Source organism: Heterocephalus glaber, unplaced genomic scaffold, assembly GCF_053883595.1.
Source record: "Heterocephalus glaber isolate CG9 unplaced genomic scaffold, H.glaber_assembly_v1.0 deba00001662, whole genome shotgun sequence".
NCBI lineage: Eukaryota > Metazoa > Chordata > Mammalia > Rodentia > Bathyergidae > Heterocephalus > Heterocephalus glaber.
In genome coordinates, this window is record NW_028258403.1 from 1,169,584 (window position 1) to 1,180,082 (window position 10,499).

At 35.7% G+C, this 10,499-nt stretch overlaps 1 protein-coding gene across 1 annotated transcript; it reads left to right on the forward strand.

Moving 5' to 3' along the window:
• Positions 1-1,467: 1,467 nt before the first annotated feature.
• On the forward strand, positions 1,468-2,403 carry LOC101709712 (olfactory receptor 4F21). The gene has a single exon (XM_004865121.1). It carries the CDS (start codon positions 1,468-1,470, stop codon positions 2,401-2,403), a length of 936 nt encoding a protein of 311 aa, XP_004865178.1.
• Positions 2,404-10,499: the final 8,096 nt, after the last annotated feature.

The following is a 10,499-nucleotide window of genomic DNA, read 5'->3' on the forward strand; positions in this document are numbered from 1 at the left end:
TCAACTGATCCTCCAAATGTCAACATGGAAAAATAAATAGACCAAGAAAAAAAAAACAGAAAGAAAGAGAAGAAGGAATAAAACCAATAGCTCAGGAAACAGAATCAAAAGTAGACGAATGGGATTACATCAAACTAAAATGATTCTGAAGAGCAAAGGAAACAATCAACAGAATGAAGAGACAACCTAAAGTTTGACAGGGAATATTTGACAAACATCTATGTTACAAAAATTAATTCCAGAATGTTTAAGGAACAGAAAAATCTTGACACCAAGTAAACAAGTATTCAAGTTTCAAAAATAGACTAATAAATGAATAAATGCTTCTTAAAAGAAGAGATACAAATGCTCAACAAATGCTAAATATCATTAGCCATCTGGATAATGCAAGTCAAAACTACAATGAGACAATTCATCTAAGTTCAAATAGCTATTATCAAAAAGAAAGCAAAAAAGGACAAATGCTGGATAAGATGTGGGTAAAAAAGAATTTTCATACACTGTTGGTGGAACTGTAAGTTAATCCTGTGATTATGGAGAATGATATGAAATGTTCTGAAAAAACTAAAAACAAAGTCACTATATAATTCAGCCCTTCTCCTTTTGGAATATGCAATATGGAATCTGAGATATGGAATCAGCTAAGGTATATAGTAGGGATAAAGAAAATACAGCATATATGCACAACCAAATATTATATCCAGCCATAAAAAGAATAGCACCTTGTCAATTGCAGTAAAACAAAATAAGAGGCCATTATGTTATGTGAAATCAACTAGACACAGAAAGAAAAAAACCACTTGTTTTCCTTCATATTTGAAATTCTAAAAATAATCTGAATATAGAATAGTGATTACTAGAGGTAAGGGAAAGATAAAGACAGGGTGGATAAGGAAGGTTGAATTATTTTGAGGTACATTGAATTCATGTATTGAAATATCACTATGTACTTCAGTAATATGCAAAAAGAAGACAAGTTTATCAAAAATTAAAGCTCAACTTAAAAAATGAAAACACTGGTGAAATGTATTTAAAGATCTTGGTATAAAAATATATATTTCACAAGAAAAAAACTTTGGCAAAGGATAATTTACAATGTAGGCCATGAGCAACCTGTGTAAAAACTTTGTCACCTGGAATATTAGCCTGAGACAACATAGAAAATAGGTCAGAGAAAATATGAAGATAATTGTGAGAAGTAAAACACACTGAACGAAGTTCCTGATCAACAATTTTCTAAAAGAAACTTTTGGCATTCATCTAGTACACACTTCTTTTTCTTTCCTTGCATAATTATATTCCCCATCATGCTACAACTTCTAATTACTTTATTTTTATGTTACACATCTTTCAACTCACACAAAAAGGTAGTATTTGAAGTTAAAAATGTACTTCAGTAGCACTGATTTAGACTTTTCAATATTTTCTTTCCTCAGGTGATGTGAAGTCAGCATTCATCAAAAATCAATGGATGGGCTAAACGGCTCCATGGTTTCTGAATTTGTGTTGCTGGGACTCTCAACTGCCTGGGAAACTAAAGCTTTTCTCATGCTGACATTCTCCTTACTCTACTTAGGGATCATCTTGGGAAATCTCTTCATTGTCTTCTTAATAATTGTTGATTCTCATTTGCATTCTCCTATGTACTTCCTGCTGGCTAACCTGTCCTTCAATGATGTGTGGATTTCCTCTACCACAATTCCTAAGATGATCTCAGATATCTTAAGTGAATACAAAGTCATTTCTTTCCAAGGATGTATGACACAGATATGCTTCATCCACATCATGGGAGGAGTGGAGATGGTGCTGCTCATAGCCATGGCATTTGACAGGTACATTGCAATCTGTAAGCCTCTTCACTACTTGAACATTATGAGCCCTAAAAGGTGTGCTTCATTTGTAGTCCTTGGCTGGGTAGTAGGAGTGATCCATGCTATGTCTCAATTTTCTTTTGTTATAAACTTGCCTTTTTGTGGTCCTAATAAAATAGATAGCTTTTACTGTGATTTTCCCAGGGTTATAAAACTTGCATGCTTAGATGGAGCCAAATTTGAGTTTGTTGTTGCAGCCAACAGTGGCTTTATGAGCATGGGCACCTTCTTCCTGCTTCTGCTTTCCTATGTCTTCATTTTGATCACAGTCTGGAAACGATCTTCAGGAGACTTATCCAAGGCACTTGTTACTTTGTCAGCTCACATCACTGTAGTTGTCCTTTTTTTCACTCCGTGTATGTTTCTGTACGTGTGGCCTTTCCCCACATCACCAATTGACAAATACCTGTTCATTGCTGACTTTGCAATCACCCCTGCCTTGAATCCTGTCATCTATACCTTAAGGAACAAAGACATATTGATAGCAATTCAAAGACTGAGAAAACAGATTCATTATGACAGATTTTGCTGACCAGATGTATTTTTGGATCTCTAAAACTGTACATCCACCTTTCTGTTATTTATCTCTACTGTGGCATCTGACTTTAGAGTAGTCAATGGACATGGCATCTACCTCATTAAACATAGTTCTATTCCTCCCATAGAGTATTTATTTACCTATTGCTTTCTATTAACATAAGAAATGAGAATCCCCTATGACATGTTTATTCAGGAGACATAAACAATGTGAAAAAATAATATGTTTTTAGGATTTAAATTGTGTTCATTTGACCAAAAGAAAAGATAACAATGACATGTCTTTTTTTCCCTATAGGTTTAAAAGTAAAATCTAATGCTACCTTGGTAAGTTTAAGAAACCATCAAATTAAATGCTTAGTTAATTCTGTTGAGCACATTACAGGAAATCCCAAAGATAAATTTGAATGCACACATTTTATTTTGCAGTTAATTTGTGGACGTATGAATAGGGAAATAATACCTAGACAAAAGTCACATTTATGCTAAAAACCACCTGGGATGCAAGCCTACTGTGACCCACTAGGAGATGATATAAACTCTGATTAGAATTATCTCAATCAAAGGGCAACATATCACATAAAATATTCTGTGCTTTCTAGGAAGCTGGGATAAGCTGTCAGATACATGTTCTGATGCTTACACAAAAGAACCATTACTAATAAAGTGAACGAAAGGGTACCCTCCTAATATTGCTTTGTTGCTTACAGAAGAATAACTTAAACCTTATATTACATCATCATTATCATTTTTCTTGATACATGAGCACAAAGAACTCTGTTTTTTAAATTTTCCTCTGATTCTCTGCTTTGCACCATTCATACAAGACCAGCAGCTTGGGTCATGTGTCACGACCATGTGTCATGATCATGTCATGGCCAAGGGTCATTGGGATACTTTCAGCAGTCGATGCCCTGCCCATTGTTTCAGCTGACATACGTGGCTGTCATCTCCCAACTACAAAATTCATCTGCCTTCTGCAGTGACAGGAACTGAAATGTTAGTTTTTGTTAGTTTATATCCCTATAGACAAAAATAAACTATTTTTATGTGTGCATGCAAAAATAAAAAAAAATCTACAGAGTATTTTTAAATTCTCATTTTAAAATTTTTATACATTATAACTCTATTTGTATGTTTGCTTCTGAATTTGAGAAATGCACACTGTTAGATTATTCTCCCAGTCCAGGGAAACATATATCACTTGAGGAAACACCATGGCCAGAGACTCAGCATTAATAACATATCCATTTGACTTGCTTACAGCACTGAATTGTCAAATTTCCCACTCCAGAGTCTTCTCTACGCAGTAATATGTTCCCGTGGATTGCAATGCTCTCCATTAACAATGTCCAAAGAGAAACTTTGGTCTTCACTGGGTTACAAATAAATTATAGGTCCTTGTTAGAACTGAGAATCAGCACTATGAATGGAAAAGAATCAGATCTCAGATAATGATGTTCCTGAGATACATCTTATACTCTATGATGATTTTTAATGTTTTTTTTTCATCCTTTTACTCCATACACTTGAGCTACCACCACAGTGATATATGTTCATAAATTTCAGAGGATTTTAATATCAACTTTCTCTGTATACTCATTGGGAAATTCTAGAAGTTTTGTAAAGTTTCCATAAGAATTAAAAATTTCTTCTTATATAATTCCTCAGTCTCCTGGACTTTCTATAGAAAAGAATCTTCTGGAATCAATAATATACTTTCTTTATACTGTCTCAGAGTTCCCTTGGTATCAAGACTCTGGTAAGCTCATTTTCATATCACAATGAAGTTCTCCTTAGGATTAAGGGATGGCCCTTGACAAAGATACGTAATGGCAAATAAAAGTATTTCTAATAAGGAAATGGTTGCTAAGTGTTGCTTACAAAAAGTTTACATCAGGAAGCACCTGTATGAACCATAAAGAAGGAAGTTTCCAAAATGCTATCAGAATCACTTATTTGCCACAAAATAAAGGACTAAAGAGAGTTAGGATGGCACCTTATAAGAAGTAGCCAAAGAACCTTAGATATGTATCCCCAGAATGTTGCCTCCCAGTTCTGCAACTTCCACAAGTTACACTCCCAGAGACAAAATCTCTCAACAGAAGGTTTATTTCATGGGGTTATTGTGAAAAATATGCCATACAAGGTGAGAAGAAGCTCTTGGAAATCTTACAGGTATGTACATATTCTAAGGTTATTCTTTTTTATTTCCCCATGGGTATACATTCTCCTTAGGGAAATGCCTCCCTTGAAGCACATATTTGACCTTGGAGCATGAAGATTTACCATTCCCACCTTTAGCACTTCTTATTAAAAGTTAATATTAAGAGAACTAAGTAGAATTATCTAAATAGAATTATTTCCCTGATTATTAGTATGAATTGAATTTCATAGATATTAATACCAATCTTATTGTTAATCAAGAAAAATATGAATAACATTTCACACTCAAGAACACTGTGAGGGTGAGAAGTAACCCTGGGCTTTGGAACAATCCACAGCACCAGGTGTTTCCAGAGGTGTCCAATGTGGACTGTGCTCCTCCACGAACATGGTCAATAAATGCCTATAACCTCACTGGAGAAACTTGGATCCTCCAACATCGTTAACTATATAATTCTAATCTTCTAGTGCAAACTTTGTCTGCTCCCAGCTCTATTTGTGAAAATTCCTACTTTTACACAGGATCATGGTGAGGCCAAGCCAATTTAGAGATAACTTTTAAAGAACTTACACTAACACTATAATACAACTTTTATGAATATTGGCCACTTATTTCAACTTTTTGAAAATTATGGTTACAAAGATTTGCATCATTGAATATACAATAAACTTTTGGGTTCAGAATATCTATTCTTAGTTTTTTACTTGAGTAAAAGAGAATTCTATGTATTATGAATACATGAATGTTTACACAATTCTATTCTCCACAATATAAATTGGAATAATTATAATGTTCTAGAGTGGAAAGAAATATGCATGCAGTGGGATACTTCTTAGCAACCGAAACAAACTATAGTACATACAACAGCATGGAAGAATCTCAAAGACTCAGTAAAAACACCTACACTAAAAAAGGAAACACTGATTCTGGAAAAGCAAATCAAAACCACAATAGAATAAGATCTTGTACTTATTAGTATGTCTACTATCCAAAAGCAGAGATATCAAATATGCTGAAGAGGTGAAGAAGTGAATACTTTTATAATCTTGGTATAAATGAAAATTAGTACAGATCCTATTGATAACACCATGGAGGATTCCCCCAAATTAGAAACAGAAGAGCTAGGCATGGTGATGCCTGCCTGTAATCCCAGCACTCTGGGAGGCTGATATACGGGGATCATAAGGTCTACCCTGGCCAGAGCAATTTAGTAACTCAGCAACACTGTTTCAAAATTTTAAAAAAAATTAAAGGGAGATAGGTCCTGGCAAGACAAGTACTTTGAGTTAAACTTTGAAAATACTGATACACAGTGTATTAGCTATTGTTATTCTCAAATTATTTTCTTATGAAATTTTTTTCATAAGTTAAAATTTTTTTTAACATTCAAAGAGTGCAAACATGGCTGAATAGAGGAGGAGCCATACCTGAGCTACTCTGAGAAAATCAACTAAAAACACAGCGGCTGACTGGAACCTCCAGTGACAAGGTTAGGGACCTGCAGTGGCATTGAGGATAGGGGGTGGAACAACATGACGCCTCATGCCCTATGACTAGCACAGGAGAGAGAGAGAGGGACTCATACCATGAATGTGGCTGTAACTAGTGGTGTGAACAGCCTTAGGCATTGGGGGACAAGATGTGGGAAATTAACACTCCCCTACCCAACCACCAGTGGCACAAGCACCCTTTAACCAGGAAGTCAGCACTCCTGCTGCCAATTTCTGGCCAGCAGGACAAGCAACCTTGGGTGGACATAGCAGGACAGGAGGGCAGAGCTTGAGAGGAGCCAGCAGTGTGGAACAGAGGAGGCTGTGCAAGGTCCGGGAGGGGTCAACTGTACTTGAGACTGCAAACAGCCTGGAGGTGTCTCTGTCTAAAGGCGCCAAAGCAACTGGAAGATTGACACTGAAACAAACAGGGTAAAGAGATGTGGGCAGGCTGTCCAGAAAGCTGCTGGCTAAAGATTGGCCCCAGCCTCCACATCTAAAGGCCAAGATCAGCTCCACACCCAGCACTAATCCTACTGAGACTGGGCAGAATTATCCAGCACAGATTTGGGCTCTAACATGGACACTACCACTGAACTGTGGGCACCAGAGGAATTTTTGTTTTTCTTCTTTCTGTCTTTGTCTATTAGTTTGTTTCCCTCTCTTTTTTCTGTTCTTTTGGAGGGTTTTTTGTTTGTTTGTTTAGGTCAGGACTTTATTGTTTGTTTTGTTCTGCCCATCCTATTTGTTTCTGTCTTTCCTCAACTGTCTTTCTTGATTTTTTTGATACTTTCATATGAATGAATATTGTTACCAATCTTACTGGTTCACTTTGATATTCCTTTGCTTTCCCCTTCATTCTTTCTCTCCCATCCTCTTCTGTTTCCCAAAGCTTGGGTGATCATCCTCTCTCCCTCAGCATTGCTTCTACTATATTTCTCTTCAGTTATCACTGTTTCTTCCCCTATCCCTCTTAAACCTCCCCTCCCCAAAGGTAAAATCACTCTACCAAGGGGAAACTCATGGATTACCAGTTCACGGTTTATGTTGGATATTGTTACATAGCTATAGATCTTGGTCCTATGGTTAAAAGTATCAAAGTAGCAATTACCACAGTTTTCCAATTTCTAAACTGTGTTTGAAGATATTGTTACTGCTAATTGTACTACATTACCCAGGATGCCATACCTGTTGCAATCAGTTGTTCACCCTTGTATGGCAACACTGTGATTGTCTGGGACCATAATCATCACCATAGTCTAGTACCAAAGGACTAGGAACTGAGCCAAATACATAGCAACTGAACATCCCTAATAAATTGGGAAGGTAGGATCTTGGGACAGACACAAAGACCAAGAGCTAGCTACACCTAGAAGACAACTCTGAGGAATAGACATTTCCTAGGGAAGCCTTGATACTAGTGATAAAATTACCTACTAATTTAGTATAGCCTGTTGGTGTTTTTGTAACTTTTGATTAATTAGTAAGTAATCTATTGTTGTCCTGTTGTCTAGTATAGCCTTTGATTAATTAATGTCAAAGCAGATGAGGTAGCATTTAAACCTTTGACCACCTTGTATGTCAATTTTTGTACTGTCTTTTTTGTATGAATTTTTATGGCAGGCTGAGCAAGCACAGATGCTATCATAGGTATCACTTGAGCATCTGTCAAGAGACCTACATCATCATCACATCCTGATTCAATATAGGGTGACCAACATATAACTTTGGAGGGTGCTATCAAATCAGTTTGATCTGGCAATATTATGGCCAAGTGACTTAGGCAGCACCGAGTCTCAGAGAAGTAGGCAGATATAATTAAATGTTACTCCTTCACATGTATAAAACCATCCTCATAGTAAAGGTACATGACCATCATTATATATGATTTTTTGTTTTTTATAACAGGTCATTTTTTTAACTTTTGTAATCTCAGACATTTTGTAGTACAATTTTTATACATAGCACATTGTGTATTTGTTTAACATAATCATCTGAGGTGTATATAACTTAATAGCATTTTTTGGATTAAAATAAAAAGGAGTCCCCCAATTGTAACTATCTTTATATGTAAGATTTTTGGGGTGGGATATCTTTAAACAGGATATAAGGTTGTATCCAGACTCAAAGGAGTGTACACCAGGATGAGACAACTCCCTAATACATAATGTAAATTTACATCTGTATTTAAACAGAACTCAGACAAATTAAGTGATTGTGTCAGCTGAATCCAAACATTACCAGTAAGGTCTAATTGGTTTTGGGAAATATTGTCAGTGTTTTAGAAAACAATGACTTAAAAATGATGATCATAATAAATGTTGAATTACGGGTTAATATAGCAAACATTATTATTTTCAACAAAAGTAATCCATCAATTTTTCTTTTTATTTTTTGGACTTTATAAAAGTTTTTGTTTGAATCTACAAACATTTTGTTAGAGTCCAAAAGGAATCATGAATATATATTATAAGTTTTACATTTATCCAATCTTTAATTATAGAGGTACTAGTATCATTTTGAGGGGCTAAATAATCACAATCTGACATACTTACACCTACTTGAGCAGTGGATGAATTTAATTGAGATGTCATAGTAAGGAAGAAAAGTACTGAGCGTCTAGGCTCGCGGGGGGGCTGGGCCCATAGATGACATGTAGTCTCAAGCCTTTGTTACCAGATTAGTTAACATATCCCAATCAGGGAGTTTGGAATGGTATTTAGCATGAGACTTTTTTGTTGTTGTTGTTGTTTAGAGAGTTTTTTAATTTTTTGAACAAACTCTTTTTCTGATCTTTTTCTGATCATCTGACAAGGATGTCCACTATCACCACTCCTATTCAATATAGCTCTGGAAACATTAGCCACAGCAATTAGAAAAGAGAAAGAGGGCAGGGAATTTAGCTCAGTGGTTTCGCCACCTGCTGCACAAGCACAAGGACTGGAGTTTGATCCCATATACCAAAAAAAAAAAAAAAAAAGAATAAAAAAAGAAAAGAGAAAGAAATAAAAGGAGTAAAAATAGAAAAGGAAGAAGTTAAACTGTTATTATTTGCTGATGATCTGATGCTCTACAATGAAGACCCAAAAAACTCTGCAAAAAGACTTCTAGACTTAATTGACAGATTCAGTAGAGTAGCTGGATACAAGGTCAACACTCAAAAAACAATAGCCTTCTTGTACACAAATAATAGACTCACTGAGAGGGAAATTAGGGAAACAATTCCTTTCACAATAGCATCCAAAAAAATGAAATATCTAGGAACTGATCTAACAGAGGGAACAAAGACCTGAACACTGAATACTCCAGCACTCTGAAAAAAGTGTTCATAGAGGATATTAGAAAATGGAAAGACATTCCTTGCTCCTGGGTAGGAAGAACCAATATAGTGAAAATAGCCACACTTCCAAAACTGCTATATAGATTTAATGCATTGCCAATTGAAATTCCAACAATATATTTAACAGAACTTGAGCAAACAATCCAAAAATTCATTTGGAACTAGAAGAGACCTAGAATGAAAAAAGCAATTCTACACAACAGAGACAGGGGTGTCACAATCCCCAACTTGAAACTATACTATAAAGCTACTGTGATTTAAAAAAAAAAAAAATGAGCATGGTACTGGCAAAGAAACAGACCTGAGGATCAGTGGAATAGATTACAAGATCCAGAAACAACTCCAGACCCTCAGCCACCTCATCATTGAAAAAGCAGACAACCATCATCACTGGAGGAAAGATAGCCTCGTTAATAAATGTCGTTGGAAAAACTGGATTTCAACCTGCCAAGGATTAAAACTAGACCCATATCTATCACCATACACCAAACTAAGATCAAAGTTGATTAAAGATCTAAATATTAAAACAGAACACTAAACTTCCTGGATGATAAATTAGGTAGAACTTTTGAAGATATTGGCATAGGAAAAGACTTTATGAAAAAAACCTCAATAGCATGGGAACTAGCACAAAGAATCAACAACTCGGTTCTCATCTTATTAAAAAGCTTCTGCACTGCAAGAGAAACCACCAACAGAGCTAAAAAAACAACCTACAATGTGGGAAAAAATTTTAGCAGCTATATCTCTGACAAAGGACTACTATTTAGAATCTATAAAGAACTGAAAAAAATCAGAACCCCCCCAAATTTAAAGACCCATTTCAAAAATGGGCATCTGAAATGAACAGACATTTCTCAGACAAAGAAGTAAAAGCAGCAAATAAACATATGAAAAAATGTTCAACATCACTGGTCATTTGAGATGCAGATGAAAACAACCCTCAAGATTCCACCTCACCCCAGAAAGAATGGCTGCTCTCAAGAAATCAACCAATAACAAATGTTGGCGGGGTTGTGAGGAGAAAGGAACCCTTTTACATTGTTGGTGGTGGTGCAGACTGGTGCAACCAATGTGGAAATCAGTATGGAGAT

Bases quoted from the DNA above. Each gene is read 5' to 3' on its own strand.
- LOC101709712 (XM_004865121.1), top strand. From the start codon at position 1,468: ATGGATGGGCTAAACGGCTCCATGGTTTCTGAATTTGTGTTGCTGGGA.